The sequence below is a fragment of the Mesoplodon bidens genome, assembly GCF_964165515.1.
Source record: "Mesoplodon bidens genome assembly, chromosome: 5".
NCBI classification, from domain to species: domain Eukaryota; kingdom Metazoa; phylum Chordata; class Mammalia; order Artiodactyla; family Ziphiidae; genus Mesoplodon; species Mesoplodon bidens.
In genome coordinates, this window is record NC_138161.1 from 111,637,353 (window position 1) to 111,663,055 (window position 25,703).

Below are 25,703 nucleotides of genomic sequence, written 5' to 3' on the forward strand. Positions count from 1 at the left end.
GTAGGCCATCAAGCTGGTGAGGGTTACCAGGTTCTGGGTAGGACAGGCTCTTGCAGGTACAGTGCATACACATGCACATGGAGTTCAGGTAGGACAACAGCTGCTCCATCAACTACAACATGAAAGGCCCTGTATGGAGGACGATGTGATCATACTGTTGGAATCAGAGCAAGAGGTTCAGAGACTACGTTGATCCTGCTGAGCCCTGGTTGTCTGGGTCAAGCACTTAGCCCATGTTTAGGATCAAACTTGTTTCAAGAAGCAGATCTGAATAACTCTGTATATCATTCTTCATGGTGAATTATTGGAAGCATTTCCTTTAAGATCAAGAAAAAGGGAAGGATGTCCTGTCTCATCACTTACACTCCATATAGTGCTGACATGCAAAGTTCCAAACAGTCTCTTTTTTTTTTGCTCTGAACGTGAATATCATTCCTGGAAATGCAAACTGGCATCCATTCACTGACCACGCAGAGGCACTGATCTTTCTAAGCCACGGAGTCAAGTTTTGGAAACCTGCTAGTGCTGGAGGGTCTCCTGCAGAGGCAGGAGGTGGCTGTGGCTCACTGTGGGGACAAGGACACTGGGAGCAGAAGTTCTGGGAAGTACTCGTTGTCGTGAACCCTCCCGGAGTCTGCCATTAGCCCCACTGCTTTTCCTACATTTTGAATTACTGCTTTTATCTTTCACCCAGTGTTTTTGCTCAGCTCTTGCCACTCTACACTTTCCACAGCTTGTTAGTTTAAACATGTATTTGTTTTCTCCAGGGTTTGCCCGGTGTCAGGGTCTGAGAGTTTCCAGCCTGTATATGAAATTAGCTCTCCCTTAAGACTCTCGGAGATTATGTTGGTTACTATCCCAATTCCCACTATCTTTGTAGTAATGTTCCCCTTAGAGTCCCTGTCTTCTCCAGCTAGCTGTCATCTGCAGCACCTTAATCTATCTGCCCTGTTCAAATAACTATTTGAAACTGGAAAGGGAATGGTTGCAATTCTTTTTTTCCCCTGGAGGCTCCTTAGCAGATGCTTAACTTTACCCACCCTATTTCTTCTCAGCTACTTTCAAGCATGTAGACAAAAATAAGAAGTAAATACATTAAAAAGTTCTTGTACATACTTCTTCCATAACATTGGGTATTTACTTGCCTTACATCTATAGAATCAAAAGGGACCCCTCCAAAGGTTCATTCTAGCAAAGGAAAAAGTTTCTCTTCACCAGACACCCTGCCATGTGATTTCCTACCAGTGGCCTCCCTTGAATCCGTTCCTGTTCAGCTAGCCCCCAGTTTATGCCTAGGGATCACCTTTTGTTGAGCTAACCTGGGTTAGAAATAACAGGAAGAGGGCTTTTCACAGGACTTGGTTGGAATTCTCTTTACATCACCAAGTAGGGAAAAGGTGGCGCTGTGTGAAGCAGCCGCAGACCATGGGGTGGAGGTAGGGGATATCAAGGGTGGAAGGCGTCGCGGCCATCTGCATTGTGAATGGGCTGGTACGAGTGCCTGGCACCACGCCAGGCGCTGGGGTAGCGTAGGAAGGACCAAGACTGACAGGTCCTCCTGGAAGGGACCGAGCCCGGAGCTGGGCAAAAGGGGAGCCATCGCGTTAACGCTTCTTGAAGGACTGACAGTGAGCACGAGTGACAAGTCACAGCGTGTCTCATGACAAGATACATCCGTATCTTCACCGCATACTCTAGTTCCGCATGGAGACTGACCCTTTGCCATTTTGTCTTCTGTCTCTGTGGATGTCGGTTCAGTCACTCCGTCCCCGGGGCCTCTATGGAGGCGGAACTACTGTGTCAGGGGTCGTGGTTTTCAGGGAGAAATCGTGGTCGGAGTGACAAGAGGGCGGGCAGTAGGCGGGACTTCCGGCCCACGGTTCCGTCAGCTGCCTTTCCCGGGCGTCTCCCCGCAACCCTCTCAACTTCCCTTGTCCGTGACGCGGCGCCCAGGAGAAATTCGACGGGACACGGACCGGGGGAGCGTGAGCTGCAGGTGAGGACTCGGTGTGTGCCTATCCTTGCGGCTCTATTTGAGAGGAGAAACTGTGGCGCTGGGACCGTGGGGAGACTGACTGAAAGAAGAGTGGGTCAGTGACAGCGAGGGGAGTGTGAGGCTGGGGCTGCAAGGCTACTGTGACCCTGGGGCACTGACAACGAGGGGACTGTGACTGAGACGCAGCTGCTCGCGAGGGGTCTGCGACCCGCAGCAGTGAATGCTAAGGGACTCTGACCTCGGAGAACACGAGGCAGAGGCTGCGAGGGGACTATGACCGAGGAAGTATGAAGCAGTGACAGCAGGGAACTGTGACCAAGGACCAACGACTCGGAGGAGACCGATCGATGGATAGTAACTGTGAAATGACTCTGACCTAAGAGAACATGAAGCAGCGGCTGCAGGGGGATTCCGACCAACGAGCAGTAACTTTGAGGGGCTGAGTTGGAGAAGAGTGTGGGATCAGTGACTGGACAGGGTACGGTAGCATGGTGTTTGGGTACGGGGTGTGGTGACTGGGTGGAGAAGGTCTTAGTGGGAAACACTGGTTTGGGACTTATCAGACAGACCCGAGTTTAATTTTATGGACAAACTTCTTGTGGCTGGGAGGCTCACCTCACCATTGAGCTACAGTTTCTTCCTCCGTGAATGGGAAGTTTGGGCTAGATTGTTTCCTAAACTGTGGCTTCCATCCTATGATTGGGTTGTGAAGTCTATTTAGTGGATGGAACCTGAAATTAAAAAAAAAAAAAAAAGGAATAGACTAGAAATTTTCAGTGTGTTCGCAGAGTAAGAGTATTATTTCATGAAACGTGTTTCAGTTATGTGTGTGTGAGATTATGATGTAAAATGGATTTCATGTGTCTTAAAATGTAGTAAAAAAAGTTGGAAAAACATTGGACCAGATTATTTCTGAGTTTTCTTTCTGGTCTAAAATGCGACGATTCTACGATTAGGGGACTGTTTGGAAGTACAAAGATGCAATTAGGAAGACTGGATCCGGGGCTGGGGCACAGGCTCTATCAGATTGACTTAACTGGAGAAGGCTTCCCAAATAGAATCGAAGTGACCAGTTATGACTGGGGACTGAAACTCAGGTTCTCAGTTGGGAGAACCAACAGGTATATATTGAAATAGGGACAGTGATATTTATAAAGGCAGTGAGGATATAGGGGTTTGTGATAGGAAAAACTGCTAGGAATAGACATTGAGGAAGGGGGAAGCTTTGAGGAGGGTAGGAACAAAGCTTAGAAAGGGAACTGAAGATAGAGACAGAAAAGATTCTGCCAAGAAATAAAGTGGGAGTAGGGAGATACAACCTTCAGGGTCCTTTTCAATCTTGATATTTAGTGATTCTGCAAGTACAGAGAATTGCTAGTAAAAAGAAACTAGTTGAGAATGGAATTTGGTGCAGGAATCAGTGGTGAACAGATAGAGGATTATCTTGGAGAAGACAGGGTGATCTGGGAAGGTCAACAGTGGTGACTAGAATGCCACAGCGGAGAAGCTTTACTGTTTTTAGCTATCCAGTTCAATGATTTGTGCACTGGTGGCCAAGACTGGCATACTGGGAATGATACCATGCTGTGGATAATTCAAATGATGTTTTAGCTCTGGTTTTATTTCCTACCAATTCCCTTTCATGAGGGCTGTTAGTGATGCAGATGAAATGAACTAAAGTGAGTTTCACTACTTCCTCCCCTTTTACAGCCCTTTGTAGAAGGTGCTACTTACTGTGTCACTCAGTGTTTTAAAAAATATATCTAATAGAAGAAGCTTGAGGCAATTTCAACTTACCAGACACTGTATTTATCTGATAACCTAATAGTCACCCCACCCTCTACACACACATACATTTTGTGATAGGGGAAGAGAGTTCAGAAAGATTCTTGAATGGGAATGAGTTGGGAATGGTGAGGGATAGCCTTTGTTTAGCTAAAAAATGGCTTTTTCTAGAACATTAGATGTTTACTTGGCTTACATTCAACATAACTAAAAGGAAATACTCAAGAATTTGTTCCTAGAACAGAATATAATGCTTAAAGGTAACTCACCACAGAAGGGAAGACATTTAGACTTGGGGACTTCAGCACTGCCTCTGGGGTCATTTGTGTCTGCTGAATGAGATGATTCTTTCTGACTTACCCTGCTTTGCAAACTCCCTTTGAAAACCAGTATAATGGCCTGATTGATAAAGAATGAACTTTTATTCCTTCCTCAGCCTATGATTTCTTCTCCCATAAACAGGTGAGGTTTTATTTTTCTTGAGGAATCTCCTCTTTGGATATGTGATCCCTTAAGGAGAATGATCTAGTCAGATAGAGCCTTGGATTCAGAAGTCCCTGGTTACTTTATCTGATGTTAACACTGACTTACTCTGTGTCTCTGGGAAGAATTATTGCTTTCTCTTGCTTTAGATTTTCTATGGCAAAGATAACTGTTCTTCTGGTTAAATGACCCTTTAAGAATCTGAAATATATGCATACTCACCAAATTTAGTGTACAATCTCATGGAGTTTGTAAACCACCTGACCTCATTCATGATTTTCCTGTGGGAGCTGAATAACCTCTTCATGTTATAAACTCTCATGAGGATTAATTTATGAAATATTCATAGAAAAAGCAAGCATAATAATTTGCTATTATTTTTAATGATGAATAAAGACAGAATATCTAGTTATAATTGTAATTTTCTTATGCTTTTCTTTCCAAGTATTTGCGTAACTCTCATCTGAAACCAGATCTTCTGGCTTTTCTACTAATAGAGGTAATTCTTCCTACTGAATCAAACAGAAATAGGTCTGTCTTACACTAACGTTTGTGTTACCCTAAAATAGATTGGAAAGAATAAATTTTTCTAAAAGTCATGATTTGGGGGAAATTTTTTATGTTAGAGAAACCCTGAAATCAGAGTACTTCCCAATCATCACTGAACTGTGAGAGTTCCTTTTTACTCAACATTGTGGCTGCTTCTACAACTTTTACCTACGTTACCACTACATAAGTCACATTAGAAAACAATAGGCAGAAATAGAGACATAGATGTAGAGAACAAATGTATGGACTTCCACCAAGGGGGGAAAGGGGGGTGTGCTGGGATGAATTGGGAGATTGGGATTGACATATATATATACACTAATATGTATAAAATAGATAACTAATGAGAACCTGCTGTATAGCACAGGGAACTCCACTTCACTGTACAGTAGAAACTAACACAGCACTGTAAAACAACTATACCCCAATTAAAAAACAAAAAAAGAAAGAAAAAAGAAAACAATAGGAAGGAGAGTGTAAGAGCAGGGCTCAGCCCTCCTGCTTATATGCCAGAGGGTAACTTCTAGCACTTTCTCTTTCCTAAGCTTAAACCTTTCTGTTTCTAGTCCTAAAGTTCCCTTTTCACAATATTCCTGTCAAATGGGTACCTGGACACGTGTATGAAGTATGATTTGTTTTGTCAATTGTTTATGAATGATTTGTGGCAAAATTTAAATTCTAACTCCCTTCTATAATTCAGTCAGTAAATTCAGGGAATATACATTTTTACATACGTTATTTTGCAGTATATGCCAGAGCACCATTCCAGAAGAAAAAAAAAGAGTGAGTCTCTAGTATATATTTGGCACTGTGTTAGGTTTGTTTACATACATATTCTCATTAATATAAATAATTGTATTGCCTGTATTTTACTGTTTGCAAACCAGATTAGTAGATAGATATATAGCAGGGTTATGTTTTGGTTTTTTGTTTGTTTGTTGTCTTTTTTCAGTCTTTTTTCTCCCTTTCTTTTGGTAACTCTTGTTGAAAGTTATGTTAGTTTGAAGTTTTCTATGTTTGGACTAGAATGATTGCCAGGGGAACCCATGGATCTGCTAGGCTGTTATATATCACATTCACAACTATTTGCAAACCAGTCTGAAGTGAGGGCTGCTAAAAATAATGACTTATAGGGCTTCCCTGGTGGCTCAGTGGTTGAGAGTCCGCCTGCCGGTGCAGGGGACACGGGTTCGTGCCCTGGTCCAGGAAGATCTCACATGCCACAGAGTGGCTGGGCCCATGAGCCTGCGCGTCCGGAGCCTGTGCTCCGCAACGGGAGAGGCCACAACAGCGAGAGGCCTGCGTACCACAAAAAAAAAAAAAAAAAGAAGACTTATAGTCTTTGCTTTATATTAGAGAACAAAATGAGTGTATGGCACTTAACTTATCTGCATAGAATTACCTCAGATGTGATTACGTTTGTTTGTTTATTTTTTGGCCCCTAGGTCTTAATCTTTTTTGTGCTGTGGACCCCTTTGTCAGTATGGTGAAACCTTTTTGACTCCTTTTTTTGAATAATGTTTATATTGCAAAAAAATACATAGAATTATAAAGGAAACAAATTATGTTGAAATATAGTTATCAGAATATTTTTAAAATGTGTGATATAGCACATGTAGTTTTTATTAACATAATAAATAAAGTTTACTGTCTATCAGTGGGTCTTATAGCTATGATAATTTTTAAATGATCGTGTGTTTAAACAGTATTTCAAGATACTTGTACGAGTGTGATATTATATGAAAATATCTATGATTTCTATCGGTGACAAAGTCTGTTCTACTAAGTGTACTATTACTATTGTGGCTTACGTTCATAATTGAAGGAATGGTGAATTTGCCAGAGGCTAGTGAAAATAAAGATATAATTTTCTGGGTCCAAATCCAAGACTCCCTGAATCTGTCATAGACCCTGCCTTAGAGATACAAGTTCCATAACCCACTCTAGGAAGAGCAAAATCTAAACACAGGGTTTACTCACGGATTCTTCTCGTAGAATACTGGCAGAGCAAAATCATTCACCTGTAAGAGCTATTACAAGTGTCCCTTGTGGTTTTTAGGATAATCTCTTTGCTGAAATAGCCTACTGTGTGGTCAGGCCCAAGAAGAAACTTTATTTTGGTCCAGGACTAACCCAGGGTCTGGCACAGAGTAAGTGCCCACTCAGTGTTTGTTGAATAAGGGTTTCTCTGGAGAAATTAGACGGAAGAGATCAAGTTCAGAGCTAAGATCTTAGATGTGGCAATTTACAGGTCCCACATATTGAGGAATAACATTGAGCTCTGACTTAAAACTAATCATCTGTGCAGATCATGTTGTGAAATCACTTTTACATTTAGAACTTCCCAAATCAGGCATTCTTTTGACTTATTCTGTACAGTGTGGTGATATATACAGGTTAGTGACATAAACTGTAGAAATCCTGTATCAGAAAGTTATGGTACAGTTTCTTGAGATAATTCTATTCCTAGCACTGTCCTCCACTTTAAAACTGTTTGCATAACCTAGGTAGAATTCACTACCAAGTTATTGATAAAACTGATCCTGTTTTCATCTAGAATAGAGTTGGCAAACTTTTTAGGTAAAGGGCCAGATAGTAAATATTCAGCTTTGCAGGTCATACAGTCTCTGTTGCAACTACTCAGCTCTGCAGCTGTAGCACAAAAGTGTCCGTAGACCACTTTTCATTCATTCATCCGTGGATGAGCATGGCTGTGTCCCAGCAAAACCTTAATTACAAAAACAGGCAGTGGGCCATTTTTGGCTTGTGAGCTGCGCTAGGCGTTCTGCTGGTTCTTGAATCCAGTCCCTCCTCCCCACTATGGGTTCGACATATCCTCCCTCAAGCTTCAAAGGTCTTTAGTAACCAAGGGGTGAGGTGACTGCACTGTTACCTGTGGGAAGGCCTGAATGTACAGCAGGTGACATGATTCATGCCAACAGTATGTGATTCACGTTAACCTAGGAGGTCACAGAGCTTGCCTCTTAGAGCACTGCTTTATTACGCTCCACAAAGGGAGAAGCAGATCAAGATCCCAAGTACAAAGTATGCTTGCTCACTCAGCTTTGGAACTGGACATTGGTATGCCAGTAGAAAATTACTGAGCGTAGGGTCTTACTGAGGAAGAAAATGGTAGGCCCAGAGACAGGGGAAGCAGGAATAGAATGCAAGGGAACAGTTCATGGTTCCTCTTTTTACAGATAGTTCCCTGTAGTAATCAGTCAAATTTGAATTAGGGTTAAGAGTATACATGATTGCAACTTCTACTATTTAGGTTGTTGCATAGCTTAGGAAGCAGAGTCCACCTCCTCTTTCACCCTGGGATGCTTACTAAATCTACCAACAATAAGGAAGTAGAATAGAGGGGATTGGGTGGGAGTTTCTAAAACTGCACTTGTGGGAGACTTTCATCTTTAAAACACAAGCATATGCATACCAGCGCCCAGATTTTGTCTCCTTCAAGATATTCACGTTGGAAAGACACTTGATTAGATTTATCCTCAGTATCTCCTCCCTGCTGACACACATTTCTACTTCTGTGTACTTCCTTAATAGCAAAGTTAATCCATCCAAGCAGGCGTCTATTGGAACATTAAAGAACAAGGCAAGCAGTGTATACTGGGAGGTTAGTCAGCAGAAATGGAGCCAGATGTTGTGAATCTGGGTAAAAATCACAGGAACAGATACCACATTCTGTATCTTGAAAGCAATTTGGAGACGCTAAGGCACTTAATAGGCAGGGTTATGGTAGTGATGGTGGTGGTGTGGGTATTTATGTCCATATTTAGAATCTGTGCTTGAATGGGGAATTTGACTAAGATAAGGTGACTTATCTCGGGACTGAATATGTAGCAGTGTTGGAAAGATCAGGCCTTACAAATGCTGCATTCTGGCTGCCAGCTCCCTTTTTCTCTTTTGTTATAGCTTCTTTTGTCGTAGAAACTTTTGGGGAGGATAAACTGCTAAGGAAATAGGAAGTTTTGGCCCACCCTAATGGGCTCATAAGTGAGGCTGTGTATTCTATCTCCAACTGCTTTCATTTTGACTCATCCCAGCTTAATTAATGTGGGTGCTATGGCTGGAAGCCAGGCTCCACCTGCAAGTCATTGGGCAATCTCCTGCTCCCCATCCCCATTTTGATCTTGTACTGTATTGGCTCCGAGGAGGTGTCATCTTTTCCCAACCCTATTACCCACTGGACAAACAGATATTAAGGCAGCCTGGGTTGTGTGTGTGTGTATGTGTTCCCTCTGGGATGTAGATATTTAAAGTCTCCTTTTCTAGGGTCATCACTCACTTTTACTTGAATAGTATTGGTTGATTGCAAAGGGGCAGTTATCATAAGTGGAGAGTTGGGAAGTATTATTCCTCATTGTTGGAGGTATTCAGTGTTTACTGGGCAATTGTGAGTATTGTAAAGGTCGTGTGATTTTAGGTCAAGCTAAGTCTCAGTATAATGAACTAAAAACCCAACATATATTTGCTACCCTCACTATGCCCTCATCCTCCCACATACCTTTTCTCAGTAGCAAATTTGATGTGTCCTAGCAGACATCTATTGGAACTTTAGGGAAGCTGGGGGTAATTTTTTTCATCAGTTTAGGCACTAATTATTAAATTTTTATATATACTTTCATAGTGTATAAGTTAGTAGATGTGAGGAACATGGGGATGGTCTAAGAGAGCCAGTGAAAAATGAAAAACTTGAGAGACCTATAAAGTCAAAGTTTAAAAATTAGTAATAGTTCTAGAGGAAAGGTGTGAGGGTTAATCTCTTTATAATTTCTGAATTCTTTTAGGGTCACTATTATGGAATGACTGTGATCTTGGTGTTTTCCATCTCCTAAGAAAGTGGAGAAGATATAGAAGTGTTTTGCATTATAAAACAAAAAGTATTAGATGTGTTTGTTCTAAATCCAGAGGATCTTAAGACTTCAGTTTAAGTCTCATGTGTAATGTTCAGTTTAAAGTATAGTATAAGGGACTTCCCTGGTGGCACAGTGGTTAAGAATCCTCCTGCCAATGCAGGGGATACGGGTTCGAGCCCTGGTCCGGGAAGACCCCACATGCCGCAGAGCAGCTAAGCCCGAGCGCCACAACTACTGAGCCTGCATGCCACAGCTACTGAAGCCTGCACGCCTAGAGCCTGTGCTCCACAACAAAGAGAAGCCACCGCAAAGAGAAGCCCGTGCACCGCAACAAAGAGAAAGCCCGTGCACAGCAGCGAAGACCCAACACAGCCAATAAGTTAATTAATTAATTTTTAAAAAGTATAGTATAAAACATAATATATGACACAAAAGTCATCTTTGGAAAATAGAAGAACTGTAAGCAGATAAGAAAAAAATACTTTTGACAGGATGAGAGCTTTGTTATGCCATCTTTGATACACTTATAAATTGACAAGTACTTGACCTCTTTCCATCAAAACAAAATACTAATGTGAGTAGTGCTTTACAAAATTTCAAAAGAGTTTTTCCACTTATTACATTTGTTCAAATAGTTATTGAGCACCTACTTTGTGCTAGGGCTCATTGCCAAGTATTGAATGCATTAATTATGATTTTGTGGTTCTAAGTGATAAAAAACCAAGCTTAACTGAGCTTAAGCAAAAAGGGGAATGTATTGGTTGACACAATTAGGCAGTTCAGGATCTGGCTTCTCTCCATCATCAGCATTGCTTTCTCTGTGTGACTGTTTTGAGAAAGACTCTCTTCCGGTTATAGGATGACCATTAGATTGTTATAGGATGGTTCCTAGAGTCATGTCTCCAGGCTTGAATTCACAAAGAAAGAAGTGATAATCTTTGTCCATGAATTCCTATCTGGCGAGTCCTGAGATTCACTCTCATTGGACTATCTTAGGTCACCAATCACTGCCCTTCCCACCTCCCTCCTCCCCCAGTCTGTGGCCTGAGAGAGTGATGTGCTGATTGGTTGAGGTTAGGCAGTGGCATCTGACGGTATGGCTAAGGGTGAAGATCACACAGACCGAATGATACTGAGTCTCTGAATGAAAATGGGCTCTTTTCAGAGCAGGAGAATTGAACGGTGGAAAGGAGCAACATCAGGGAGTTTGTTTTCTAATCTCTCATTTGCACTCACCATAACTTAGAGTTAAGGTACTAGGAGCTAGATTTTTTTTTTTTTTTTTTTGTCCAGGCTGAGAGGCTTGTGGGATCTTAGTTCCCTGACCAGGGATCGAACCCATGTCCCCTGCAGTGGAAGCGCGAGTCCTAACCACTGGACTGCCAGGGAATTCCCTGGGAGGAGCTAGAATGAAGTCCCCGTTTATATGATATGATTCCTGGTCTAGTGCACCCTCTACTCTTCTACTCTGGCCCAAACCAAAATAAGCCCCTGGAATTCCTAAGTAGTCTGTCAGCGATATGCCCAGTGAGAAGGAGCCCAGTCTTTGTGAAAGATCAAATTAACTTCCTGCTTGGCACAGTGTAGTGCATGGCCAGAGTGCAGTAAGTGGTTTTGTTTAAATTCATGTATGACCATTTTATATACTAGGCAGCATATAATAAGTAAATAAATACTAGGCAGTGTTGTTGTTAAGTACACAGATCCTAGAGCCGGAATGCCTTGGTTCAAATCCTGGTTTTGCCCTGTCCTAGGTGTGTGACCTCAGTCAAGTCATTTAACCCAGCTGTGCCTCAATTTCCTCATCTGCAAAATAGAGCAAATAATATTATCTACCACATAAGATTGTTGTGAGAATTAAGTTATTTAATATATGCAAAAGTTGCGACCGCCTGGAGGGGTGGGATAGGGAGGGTGGGAGGGAGGGTGACGCAAGAGGGAAGGGATATGGGAACAGATGTATATGTATAACTGATTCACTTTGTTATAAAGCAGAAACTAACACACCACTGTGAAGCAATTATACTCCAATAAAGTTGTAAAAAATATATATATATGCAAAAGGTTTATAACTTTCTGGCACAAAGGAAGTACTCTGTAAGTGTTAGCTATAATTTTTATCATCACTATTATCATAATCTTTGGGACTGTGATAGAGAAATATGGATTATGTGATAGTACAATGAAACGGGTTTACATCTGATTGAATACCCTAATCATTAAGAATTCTAAATATATTTTTCTATCCTGTTTTCTAAAGATAAACTCTCCTGTGTTTTATATTGTACTAACCTAGAGTATTAAGAGTGGATCTCAATGAGGAGAGAGGGGTCTAGTGGTATGTCACATTGGTATATGGTGACATATATCTATCCTGATCAATACTTTCAGTACTAACATTGATGGAGACATAAAAACCATGCTTTCCAAGTTTATAGGTTACATAAAATTGTGAATGCTAATGTGATAGATGGCAGTCATGATTTGAAAGTATTTTAAGATTAGAACAAACGAAAAGATCAACCATGATGGACTTTAGCAGGATTATGACTAATGAAATGAATGAAGGTATTTCTACACAACCTCTCCTTGAATGTCCTGGTATGCCAAAATGAAATGCCCCGAGGTGACTCAGCCCCTTTTCAGATAACTCTCGTTCCTAAAAAGGTTTTTATTATGTTTAGTTAAAGTTTGTGTCTCTGCATCTTCCAACTAGTGATTCATTTTCTATTATCTGGACTTTCCCAGAATAAGTGTCTGCCCTATCCAACATAACAGGCATTCAAATATTTACAGATAGTTATTAGGTACCTTCTTGTATAGTACAGTGTCACATTTTATTGTATACCACAGTAGTTAAGGGTGTGTAGTCTGCAGCCAGGCTGACTGAATTTGATTCCTAGCTTCGCCACTTACTAGCTGTGTGATCTTATTTTCTGTGCCTCAGTTTCAATAATGATAAAAATAATACATCTATGTCAAAGGGTTGTGAATGTTAAGAGAGTTTTTTGTATTTTTAAATTTATTAAATTTATTTATTTTTGGCTTCATTGGGTCTTCGTTGCCATGCGCGGGCTTTCTCTAGTTACGGTGAGCGGGGGCTACTCTTCGTTGCGGTGCGCAGGCTTCTCATTGCATTGGCTTCTCTTGTTGCAGAGCACAGGTTCTAGGCGCATGGGCTTCAGTAGTTGTGGCACGCAAGTTCAGCAGTTGTGGCTTCCGGGCTCTAGAGCGCAGGCTCAGTAGTTGCGGCGCACGGGCTTAGTTGCTCCGTGGCATGTGGGATCTTGCCAGACCAGGGCTCGAACCCGTGTCCCCTGCATTGGCAGGCAGATTCTTAACCACTGCACCACCAGGGAAGCCCCAAGAGTTTTAATATTTTTAAATTTTTTAGACATACAGGTGTTATATAAATGCTGACAGTAGTAGTAGTAGTAGTAGTAGTAGTAGTAGTAGTAGTAGTAGTAGTAGTAATAGTGGTGTTTCTTCATCATAGCTTAACATCAGACTCTAGAAGAGTTCTTGCTACAATAGTAATTTTTTTTGAATTAATGTCTGTTGGGCAAGGATGTGCAATTGTTAAATTATTATTTTTTTAAAGATTTGTTGATTATTTATTTATTTTACTTTTGGCTGTGTCGGGTTTTAGTTGCGGCATGTGGGATCTTCGTTGAGGCAGGTGGGATCTTTTGCTGCGGTGCGCCGGCTTCACTCTAGTTGTGGCGTGTGGGTTTTCTCTTTTCTGGTTGTGGCGCGCAGGCTCCATAGCTAGTGGGCTCTGTACTTTGCAGCACACAGGCTGTCTAGTTGAGGCACGGGAGCTCGTTGTGATGCACTGGCTTAGTTGACCCGCGGCATGTGGGATCTTAGTTCCCTGACCAGGGATCGAATCCACGTCTCCTGCATTGGAAGGCGGATTCTTCACCACTGGACCAGCAGGGAAGTTCCACAGCAGTGATTCTTAAATGGGGTAAGGATAAGATGGGGAGATGGAGCATACTTCATGTTTTATCATACTTTTACATTAAAAGTACATTTTTTATAGTAGCAATCATGGGTGAAAATTTGACAAAATCTTTTTGGCTATAGGGGATAAACAGAAGATAGACTTTAAGGCAGATGATGGCAACTACTACTACTATGAAATAATAATAGTAGCTAATGTTTACAAGCACATACTGTGTGCCAGACGCTGAGCTAAGGCTTTACATGGATTATTCCATTTAAACCACATTTGTTAGATGATGAAACTAAGACTTGGAGAGATAAAGGAATTTGTCCAAATTTTCATGGCTAGTTAGTGGTAGAAATGGGATTCATATTTAGGTAATATGATTTAGGGGCTGACCTCTATTTAATCACTACAGTATGCTAACGGAGTGAGGTTAAAGATTTTTACTTTTCTCAAAATGGAGCATGGATAAAAAATATTGAGAAACACTGCCTTAGATATTTGTTTAGAGATATTTATATAAGACAGAAGGAGAGATTTTGTTGAAGAATGTACGTACTCAACTGAAATTCAGGTAAAATATGTTAGTATTACTATTATTTACCAATGGGCTTTGCAGTGTGTCAGTACTAATACTAATAATAATGGTTGCCTTGATTCTTTGTTCATGAATTTTACATTAGCTTTAAATAGCTAGTCAGATACCTCCTTTCTCCTCCCTTGAGTTCTCATTGTGATATTTTATATTTTTTGTATGATTTTTTTTAATCTAGTGGGATAGATCCAGTGTCACAATATCTAGTGACTCCAGATATCAATTTGACTTTAAAATATCTTTAAAACCACAAGGGCAGCCTTTTGGTTCTCGGAGCAGCACCATGGCGGTCGGAAAGAACAAGCGCCTTACCAAAGGCGGTCAAAAGGGAGCCAAGAAGAAAGTGGTTGACCCACTTTCTAAGAAAGATTGGTACGACGTGAAAGCACCAGCTATGTTCACTATAAGAACTATTGGGAAAACACTGGTCACGAGAACTCAAGGAACCCAAATCGCATCTGATGGCCTCAAGGGTCGTGTGTTTGAAGTGAGCCTTGCTGATCTGCAGAATGATGAAGTTGCATTTAGAAAAGTCAAGCTTATTACTGAGGACGTTCAGGGCAAAAGCTGCCTGACTAATTTCCATGGCATGGATCTTAACCCGTGACAAAATGTGCTCCATAGTCAAAAAATGGCAGACCATGATTGAAGCTCACCTTGATGTCAAGACGACCGATGGTTATTTGCTTCGTCTCTTCTGTGTGGGTTTTACTAAAAAATGCAACAATCAGATTCGGAAGACCTCTTATGCCCAGCACCAGCAGGTCCGCCAGATCCGCAAGAAGATGATGGAAAAATCATGACCCGAGAGGTGCAGACAAATGACTTGAAAGAGGTGGTCAATAAATTGATTCCAGACAGCATTGGAAAAGACATAGAAAAGGCCTGCCAGTCTATTTATCCACTCCATGATGTCTGTGTTAGAAAAGTAAAAATGCTGAAGAAGCCCAAGTTTGAATTGGGAAAACTCATGGAGCTACATGGTGAAGGTAGTAGTTCTGGAAAAGCTACTGGGGACGAGACAGGTGCTAAAGTTGAACGAGCTGATGGATATGAGCCACCAGTCCAGGAATCTGTTTAAAAATCAGACGTTTAATGGTGACAAATAAAAGACCTCATTTGTGATAAAAACAAAAACAAAAACAAAAACAAAAAAACCCCCACAAGGGCAGTATTTAGCGCCTTTGCTTCTTTCTAGTATGATGATATCTACCATGTGTTTGGCTGGTTAAGTTGAATTATGCAAGATGGTTCAGTACTTCAAGAATTAAACAGTTAGCGCTTCCCTGGTGGCACAGTGGTTGAGAGTCTGCCTGCCGATGCAAGGGACACGGGTTCGTGCCCCAGTCCGGGAAGATCCCACAAGCCGCGGAGCGGCTGGGCCCGTGAGCCATGGCCGCTGAGCCTGCGCGTCCGGAGCCTGTGCTCCGCAACGGGAGAGGCCGCAACAGTGAGAGGCCCGCGTACCGCAAAAAAAAAAAAAAAAGAATTATACAGTTAAAAAGCAAAGTAGAATTTATGTTATGTATATTTTACCACAATGTAAACAAAACAGAAAAGCAAAGCAAAGTCAGAGTAGGGAGGGAGAGATGGATTATAAAGTGGTATGAGGAAACTTGAGAGTGAGGGATATGTTTATTAATTTTGATGATTTCACAGGTATATAATGTTAACACTCATTAAATTATACACTTGTTAAATATATGGTTTATTGTATGTCAATTATAGTTCATTCAGTAGAGCTGTAAAAATATTATAGCACACATAATCCTCCCCCCCCACACACACACAGAGCAAAGACTTCTGAGAAGTTCCTATAAACATGTCTTTGGATGTGTTAAGTATTTTTCTATTAAACTTTAAGGAATTTTAACTTGAAGTCATGGAAAGTAACTGGTGAGAATATGACATGACATTTATTCCCTTGATTTATTTTGGCATCCTTAAAACTATTTTGTGTCATGAATGAAAAGTACAGGTAACTTAAGCACCACCTATTTGTAATGTCAGAAGAGAGACGAGCAGAGAATTAAAGAATTCTTTATTGCTTACATTGAAAGCTTATCAGGAAATCCTAGCAAAACTTTTCCAGTAAGAAAGACCTGTACAGCTGACAAATCAGGCAGCTTTGGAATCAGGCCAAGAGCCATGTCAGTTCTGTTTGATTGGTGCTGGGACCTTGTTTACCTTTAAGTGACTGTGACCTTTTATTCCACTGTTCAGGTAGGCTGGTCTGACTTAAGTTTGCAAAAACTTAAGGAACCCATGCCGTGGAAAGACTGTTCGTGACTGAGGGAAGCAGCAGTAATGATGAGACAGCTTCTTTAAAACGTCTGTGAATTTCTGGGAGCCAGCATCCTGGCTTTCTCATTTACTAGCTGCGTGATTTCTGGATTGGTTGCTTAACCTCCCCGATCCTTAGTCTTCTCACTTGTAAATTGGGACTAAAAATACCTGCTTCTCAGGTTATATGGGTTAAATGAGAATCATGTATATAAAGTACCTAGCACAGTGCCTGGCACTGGTAATATTGAAAAAAAAAACAGTCATTATTATGAACTTGCTGCTATTATCTTACTTTCTTGCAACACATTTAGATTCCTAAAACATACTTCTTGGAATATATGTATCATCTACACTGATTCAAAGATTTAGGAAGGAGAGGAAGTCTGTTTCTAGAGACCCCAAAAGACAACCTTAGATGAGGGCCTATCTGTGTAGAAACTGGTTATTGAACTTTTTTTTTTTTTTTTTTTTTTGCGGTTCGTGGGCCTCTCACCGTTGTCGCCTCTCCCGTTGCGGAGCACAGGCTCCAGACGCTCAGGCTCAGTGGCCATGGCTCACGGGCCCAGCCGCTCCGCGGCTTGTGGGATCTTCCCGGACTGGGGCACGAACCCGTGTCCCTTGCATCGGCAGGCGTACTCTCAACCACTGCGCCACCAGGGAAGCCCTTGAACATTTTTAAAAGTAAACTTTTTACTTAAAAAAAAAAAATGAACTCCTTTATGCCTGACTCAGCTTCATACATTGATAACATTTTGCCATATTTGTTTTACCTTTTTATATGTAATATACACATTTTTCTTTTTTTTTTTTTCTGAGGTTAAGTTGCAGAGATCATAACCCTTTATCCTTAGATACTTCAGCATAAAAAAACAATGACAGGCAGCCGGTGGCAGGGTCTGGGGAAGGGGCGGCAGGCGGCAGGCGCCATGTCGGGCTGCGAAGGTGGCAGGAAGAAGCCCCTGCAGCAGCCCAAGAAGCAAGCCAGGGAGATGGATGAGGAAGATAAGGCATTCAAGCAGAAACAGAAGGAGGAGCAAAAGAAACCTCGAGGAGCTAAAAGCGAAGAAGGCCGCCAGGGAAAGGCCCCCTGGCCACAGGTGGAATTAAGAAATCTGGCAAAAAGTAAGCTGTTCCTTGTGCCTGAGGCAATGATGATCCTTAGTTCCATTCCTGTTTAAACATCTGGATTAAACATCTGGATTCCCTGCCATAACATCTGTTGCCACCTATAGCTAGAATGAAGTGTTGTCTTGGAACCTATTGTACATTTAAGAGTAAACTTTTGTAAAAAAAAACAAAACAAAACAATGACAGTCTTTTACATAACAGTATAATGATCAACTTCAGGAAGTTTATTTTAACATTGATATATATTATTATCTGATACAGAATCCATATTTTAATTTTACTGATTGTCCTAATAACTACCCTTTATAACAATTTCTCCCCCAATCTAGAATTATGCATTACATTTAGTTGTCATTTCTTTCGTCTGTTTTAACCTGGAACAGTCCCTCGGCCTTTCATTGTTTTTCATGATAGACAGTTTTTTGAAGAATACAGCCTTTTTCTTTTGTAGAATGTCCTTTAGTTGAGGTTTGTCTGATTGTTCCTCATAAATCCATACAGGTTATGCATTTTTGGCAGATGATGTGTCCTCAGTGCCTTACATCAGGAGGCATTATTGGTGATGTTAATTAGCTTTAATTACTTAGCTGAGAGATTTTTTTCACTTTTTTTTTACATTATTAATAGTGTACATTTTAAATTTTTATTTATTTATTTTATACAGCAGGTTCTTATTAGTTATCCATTTGATACATATTGATGTATATATGTCAATCCCAATCTCCCAATTCAGATTTTTTTCACTTTAAAGGTAGCTCTTTTTACTTTGTAATTAATAAGTCATTGATGGGGAGATATTTACTTTGAAACTGTTCCTAAACAAACTTTCCCCCAATGGTTTTGCAATCTTAAGGAGCATTTTTTATCATAAACATGTGGTTTCCTCACCTTGATTGAAGGCTTCTTGAGAAAATAACTTTTACTTTAAAAATTATGTTATAATACCTTGTGTACAATAAATACTCAATATTATTGACTGCCTGACCTTGAGCTACCTAACACCAGATTTCTGATTATATTTCTCATAATGGATTTTGTCTACGTACTCTGAGAATTTAACAGATATTTGCAGCAAAGTCCTGTTGTATGCAAATTAGAAATGGTCATTAACTGAACTGATAAGGCATTCTTAGCAGGCCTCTCAGACCAGTGAGATGGGAGTAGTAAATCTGACCTCTGGATATTTCAAAAGAATAATTAATAACAATAATGAAGAAAATCTCTGATCATCATCACTGGAAAAACTTGTTAAATATACAGTACTCTCCTTTCATTTTATTTTAATCTGTGATGAAAAGACATTTTAATTTTAATTGAATATGTGATGAAAGGAAGTTTCGGGGTGGTGTTCTTCTTTCACTTTAGATTCTGACATTTTTTCATACCAGCCTAATACTTAGCCATGACTCATAGGGTGTTTCTTTCAGTCTCTAAGAATTAGGTTAGGTTTCTTGTAGATCTTATCACATTGCTACTTGGAATTTAACCAGAGGAAAGAAAGAAAGGCACAATTGCGATTGTTTAGATAAACATGTATTCTGGAGGGCTTATTAGAGGCCGTGAGGCAGGGTAGAAAGTCCTTATTCTGTCTAGTATTTTGTTTTGTTTTGTTTTCTGCTTCTGCTCTAAGGATCTTTTTTCCACCTTTCACTGTACCACATCTTGGGCAGAGATGGCAGTTGATCATTGCAGTTCCTCTATCTCCAATTTCTGGCTGATATCTAAAATTTCATCATTATCAAGAAATTAATTTATTTGTGCAAATTATGTTACCTAAGGAAAATGCAGATATCCTTGTAGGGGATTGGAGGTGTAGCACAAGCCAACATCTAAACATGAAACATCAAATATTCAGAACTTTTCTGTAATAGTTAGTTGCTAGACACTTTCTGCTAAATGAGACAATAATAAATTTTTCCTTGGGGGAAGGAGAAGCCTGGGTGGGGTTTTAGTAGTTGGGGACTCTGAGCAAGCTTAAGGTGCTAAGACTCTGAAAGAGGGAGGGGAAATGAATTGAAAAAGGAAGAGGAAGGACATTTAAAAGATACAAGTACACTTACTCTACAATTTTCATAGCTCTCATCCTGGAGGAGTGGTCTCTGAAATATACAGAGCATTTAGAGTTAAGAAGTCCATGCTTTGTTAAACCAGGAATCGCTGGTGGCCATCCTTTTTTTTTAAAAAAAAGGCTCTTTTCTCCATCTGTACCAAAGACATACCTTTCACATTTCCTTGCACCTGTCATATTTCTAGGTGTCCTAGAGGTATGATGTAAGAGTAGTGGAAAGTCTGTATAACTAACTTTCTCAGCCACGTTCTTCCAGGTTTTTGCATGCAGTCAGGATATGAAATTAGCAGTTGGTATACAGGCTGTATTGGTTGGGAAATAATTTACAAGGTCCAGGTGATTAATTGTGCCATTGTTCCACAGAGAGGCATTTCAGTGTTTCTACTAGTGCCTGGGTTTTGTGAAGCTTTGCTGTTTTTGCCAGATGCAATTGGTTCATCTTTGTGAAATGTGTGCTATGGAATTGATACTAAGTGCCTCCATATTAACATCTCTGAAATATTGGTGACAGGCTTTTCCCACCCCAATGAGATAAAAATTCTTTTTCACTTTCTATCACCAGTTAGAAGAAGATGGATGCACAGAATTCAACCAAAGTCAACATGAGGAAGAGGAGGAAAGAGATACCTGGACCCAATGGAGCAGCAGAGGATGATGGAATTCCTTCAAAAATGCCACGCTGTGCAATTGTAAGTAAGGAAGAGATTTCTTTGTTGAACACTTAACCTGGCAGGAGGAGGGTAGAAACTGATATAACACTGACAATATCAACATTACAAGGCTTCTTAAATAATGGAAAGAATGAATAGTAAGTGTGAATAGTAACTTTCCACCAGTTGTTGGAACTCTTATGCAGATTATAATTCACAGCTCAGTTGTAAGAGCTTTACACTGGAATTGAAAAAAGAATGTTAGGAAAATTTGGAGGTTGTACATATATTAGGCAAAAGATCAAATTCAAACTAATGAAATAGAGAAATTGTAGCTCCAGGCAGTGATCTGATCTTAGCATCATCTCATGGTGTTTAGTTTTCTGTGTCTTACTGTCTTTTCTCTCATATCACTCCTGCACTCTATTACTGGTTATATCTTAGATGAGAACCTTTTTCTATTACTGCCTACCTTATGTTCCTTTATTTCTGGGATGTTATCTTTGTATTTCCTAACCACTTCCAAGCCTTTGATGAAAGACCCCATTCCAAACGGCTCATCCTGTCTCAGGTTGGTACCCTTCCTGAAGCTTCCCCTAAAAAAAATATGTCAAAGAACATTTATACACAGTTGGAGTTATTATTGGTATACAGTGTTATTATGAAATCCATGTTTTAAAATCCCAGTGACAGAATTATATGTTTCTGTATGTTTTGTACCTATATTGACCATTAGCCATTGATCCAACTGCAGTTCCCACTGGTTACTTTTGGAGCTTCGTAACCCAAAAGGAAAAACATTTCTACTCGGACACAATTACTAGTTGTTCTAAACCAATATTCTATCTTGAGCAATAAAAGCAACTGGACTCCACAAATAGTAGGTATATGCTTCAGGCCTGATATTGATGATTATGTTGGGGGCAAGTGTATTAGTTTTCTATTGCTGTTGTAACAAATTACCACAAATTTAATGGCCTAAAACAATACAGATATATTATCTTACAGTTCTAGGGGTAACAAGGCTGAAATGGGTCTCAAAAAGCTAAAATCAAGTGTTGTTAGGGCTGGAGGTTCTAGGGGAAAAACTGTTTCCTTGCCTTTTCCAGGTTCTAGAAGTTGCCCGTATTGCTTTGCTCAGGGGCCAGCCAGCAATCATAATACTCTGACCACTGCTTCTGTCATCACATCTCCTGATTCTGAATCTCCTGCCTCCTTCATTCACTTGTAAAGACCCTTGTAATTACATTGGACATACTTGGCTAATCCAGGATAATCTGTCTATCTCAAAATCCTTTAATGACATTTGCAAAGCCCCTTTTGCCATGTAACATAGTCACAGGTTCTAGAAAATAAGATGTAGACATCCTTAGGGGGCCATTATTCTTTACAGCAAGTAAACTCAGAAAATGACTCAGCAGTCAACAAAACAGGGCTTTTTTTTTTTTTTTTTGGCTGCTTTGGGTCTTTATTGCTGCGCGTGGGCTTTCTCTGGTTGCAGTGAGCGGGGGCTACTCTTAGATGCGGTGCATAGGCTTCTCATTGTGGTGGCTTTTCTTGTTGCGGAGCACGGGCTCTAGGCGCGCGAGCTTCAGTAGCTGTGGCTCACGGGCTCTAGAGCGCAGGCTCTAGTTGTGGCGTACGGGCTTAGTTGCTCCGCGGCATGTGGGATCTTCCCGGACCAGGGATTGAACCCATGTCCCCTGCATTGGCAGGTGGATTCTTAACCAGTGTGCCAACAGGGAAGTCCCTAACAGGGCATTTTTAATTTCTGAATGTTTCTTAGAGAATTCAGGTTAAGGGGATGGTGGTGGGCACCAATTCAGCACTCTCATTTGGAGTAGGGACAAGTTATAACCAAGTAGGTAATACTCTGAGCCAATCACCATAGCCATGAATAGACCAAAGAAGGCCAATCTTAGTGGAATGGGCTCTGAGAAGACTTAAATTTCTTGGTTCTTAGAATCTGAGGAATTTCAATGCTTTAAGTTACTCTGCTTCATATATTCATGTCACAGATCAGTTAAGTGGCTTGCTACCTATTTCACATTCCTCTCTGGTACACACTGGCTATTTAACATGGGCTAATGGTCAAAGATTCACTCACCCAACAGGCTGGACTGACTCTAATGAAGAGTGTCTGCTAGGGCTTCCCTGGTGGCACAGTGGTTGAGAGTCCGCCTGCTGATTCAGGGGACACGGGTTCGTGCCCCAGTCCAGGAAGATCCCACATGCTGCGGAGCAGCTGGGCCCGTGAGCCATGACCGCTGAGCCTGCGCGTCTGGAGCCTGTGCTCTGCAACGGGAGAGGCCACAACAGTGAGAGGCCCGCATACCACAAAAAAACAAAAAAAAGAGTGTCTGCTAAATAAACTTGTGTGTCATCTCCACTGTACACATGTGCTTTCTATCTCTGAATCCCTTTCAACTCTGTAGCAAAAACGAACAAGGTTTTTTCTTTTTTTTATGAGAGCTTTACTGAGATCATAAATCCACCCATTTAAACTGTACAATTCAATGGTTTTTAATATATTCACAGAGTTGTGCTACCATCACCACAGCCAGTTTTAGAATATTTTTATCGTCCCCAAAAGAAGCCCCATACCCATTAGCAGTCACTCCCCATTTCCTCCCAACCTCCCCAAGTATTTGGTAGCTGGGTTGGTAGGTCAGGATAAAATGGATGAAGGGAGAGAAAGGAGTTAAGGAGGAAAAATTAAGGGATAACTTTGTGGCTAGTTTGTCTATAAGTATAAAGAATTTACTGAAACAGATGTTTCTAGAGGTAAAATCAAAAGGATCACAGAAATATTTATAAAGAACAGACATTTAGCCTATCTTAATATTTGTCATATGTATGAATAAGTCACAGAGTACTTAAACTCTGAGGTTAGTTGGCCTAAGTTCTGCTTATGGAGATAGATCTTACAATCTCATTTCAAACTACATATATTGAGAACCTCTGTGTGTCATTTGCTATACATTGAGATGCAGAGATGCAAAGGTGGCCTTGCCCTTAAGAAGCTCATAGACAAATAGGGGAAAGAGATAAATAATTAAGATACAGTATGAAAAGGGCCAAATAGAAGTAAGCTAGAGGTACAGTGACCCTCTAGAGGAGCAACAGATTAACTTTGACTGAGGGGTGGGGACAGTGGTTTTGGAAAAGCTTCATTGAGGAGATTATTTCAGAGTTGAACTTTGAAGGCTAAGTAGGAATTCAAGAAATGGACAAGAGATAGAGTACAACTTCAGAAGTGTGAAATAATAGTATGTTTAGCAAACTACAAGTAACATTACTGGAGCTTAAAGTTCAGAATAAGAATCTGCAATAGATAAGGTAAAGCAAGGGCCTGCTCATGAAGGATCTTGTATGCTGTGCTAAGGAATTTGAACTTTATCCTATAGGTAATATGATCAGATATACAGTTTAGAAGATCATCCTGATTGCTTTGGAAAGGAACAGTTGAAACAGGGATAGACAGAAGCCACAGGACTAGTTGTGAGATTATTATAATGGTCCAGGTTAGAAATGATGAAGGATTAAACTAAGGCAGTAGATACAGAGAGGACAAGATAAATTTTAAGTTTTTAAGAAGTGAAATAGACAATTCTTGGAAATTATCAGGATGCAGAGGATGAGAGGTGTTAAGGATGACTGCTAGGTTTCAGCCTTAGGTAGTTTGTGTAGATGGGGTGCTTCTCATTCAGATGAAAAATACAGGAAGAAGAGCTGTTTTAGGAGGAAGACGATGAGTTTAGTACAGGTTCAACTTAGAAGGTCTATGAGGCATCCAAATAGTAGTTAAATAGGTGAGCTCATTGTTTACATCCATTGAAATGGCAACAGGAATCAGGGAGAATGATTGTTTTTCTTTTTCTTTCTGCTCTGTTCCTTATCCCTTCTTTCTCACACCACCTGGTATTCCTCTTGAATCTAGAGCCTTTTTCCTGGCATTATTGAAATAGTTTGGAACTCAGGAGGGCATGTTAACCATTTGTGCAGAATGTTTGGGTAAATGGGAAATGTTTCTCTGTGCCATTATGAAACTTTTTGCTGAAAAATGTTTACGAATCCTTGGAAATAGAATACATACTGGGAAGCCAATATCAAGTTCTAGTATTAGATTATTTGAGTTACTTCCTCTTTCCTATTAGTAAGGACACCAGAATCTCTTCTTCTCTTTCACTAGAATTTTGAGGAGTAGTGAGTTAATATATGTGAACATAATCAGGAGAAAGTTTTTATGGAAGCAATATTGCATTCAGAAGTTCATTTATAATTTGGGAGATGATGATCATTATAAGTTTTAAGTTTTAGTTATAACAGTATTAGTTATAATTTGCATAGACTTAGACACTTTATATAGCATTTAGAAGCTAACCTCTTAGATTAATACAATTTAGTTAATTTTGTTGGTATAATGAAACCTGTGTTCCATAGAATGGAAGAGAAAATGAGCTAATGTAGATTTGTTGAGTGCCTACTCATATGTGTAACATTGTGCTAGTTACTTTGCATATGCTATTTTATTTAATCCTCATAGCAACCTTATGGAGCAGGTATTACTATCTTCCATTTTTTAAAGAAATTACTTAATTAATTTATTTTTGGCTGCATTGGGTCTTTGTTGCTGCGCGCCAGCTTTCTCTGGTTGTGGTGTGCGGGCTTCTCATTGCAGTAGCTTCTCTTGTTGCGGAGCACGGGCTCTAGGTGCGTGGGCTTCACTAGTTGTGGCACGCAAGATCAGTAGTTGTGGCTCGCGGGCTCTAGAGCTCAGGCTCAGTAGTTGTGGCACACGGGCCTAGTTGCTCTGCAGCATGTGGTATCTTCCCAGACCAGGGCTCGAGCCCGTGTCCCTTGCATTGGCAGGAGGATTCTTAACCACTCTGCCACTAGGGAAGTCTCATCTTCCATTTTATAGCAGGTGAAATGAAAGCTGTAGAAGCTTGCTGTGATTTCACAGCTATGAAGTGATAGAGCTGGGATTTAGATCTAAGTTTTTTTCAAGTCCTAAACCCTTGCCCTTTCATTTATACTTTGCTACCAGAGAGTCAAAAGATTTGAAAGCAATATTATTCCATAGGATTCCTTTGAGGTTAAAATGAAGGAGGTTTGTTTTAGGAGAACACAGAAATACTTAGTCCTACTTTTATATAAACGTCAGCTTTTAGAGACGATGTTCTCTAACTGAGAAGAGAATAATAGGGTGTTTTAAAAAATACTACTCATTCTAACTGGAGGCAGCTCTAGAGAGTTAAAGATTTTGCTGATCTGTTTTAGCTGAAGAACCTTAGGTTTCATTCTCTATACTTAGGAGGAATCGATTCAGCACAAATTCTA

At 40.4% G+C, this 25,703-nt stretch overlaps 1 protein-coding gene and 2 pseudogenes across 6 annotated transcripts in view; all 3 read left to right on the plus strand.

Moving 5' to 3' along the window:
* The first annotated feature begins 1,881 nt into the window (after positions 1-1,881).
* Positions 1,882-25,703, plus strand: part of PCYT1A (phosphate cytidylyltransferase 1A, choline) — a 45,800-nt gene continuing 21,978 nt past the window's right edge. Inside the window, exons 1-2 of one of the 4 annotated variants that reach the window (XM_081234172.1) lie at positions 1,882-2,007; positions 20,273-20,399. In XM_081234172.1, the coding sequence (XP_081090298.1) occupies positions 20,283-20,399 (117 nt within the window). In that variant the 5' untranslated portion in view covers positions 1,882-2,007; positions 20,273-20,282. The other 3 variants (XM_081234170.1, XM_081234171.1, XM_081234173.1) reach the window with 3 other exon arrangements.
* Positions 14,494-15,376, plus strand: LOC308617633 (small ribosomal subunit protein eS1-like; annotated as a pseudogene). Its single transcript has one exon. The product of its transcript is annotated as a small ribosomal subunit protein eS1-like (transcript).
* Positions 17,426-17,776, plus strand: LOC308617663 (translation machinery-associated protein 7-like; annotated as a pseudogene). The gene has a single exon. The product of its transcript is annotated as a translation machinery-associated protein 7-like (transcript).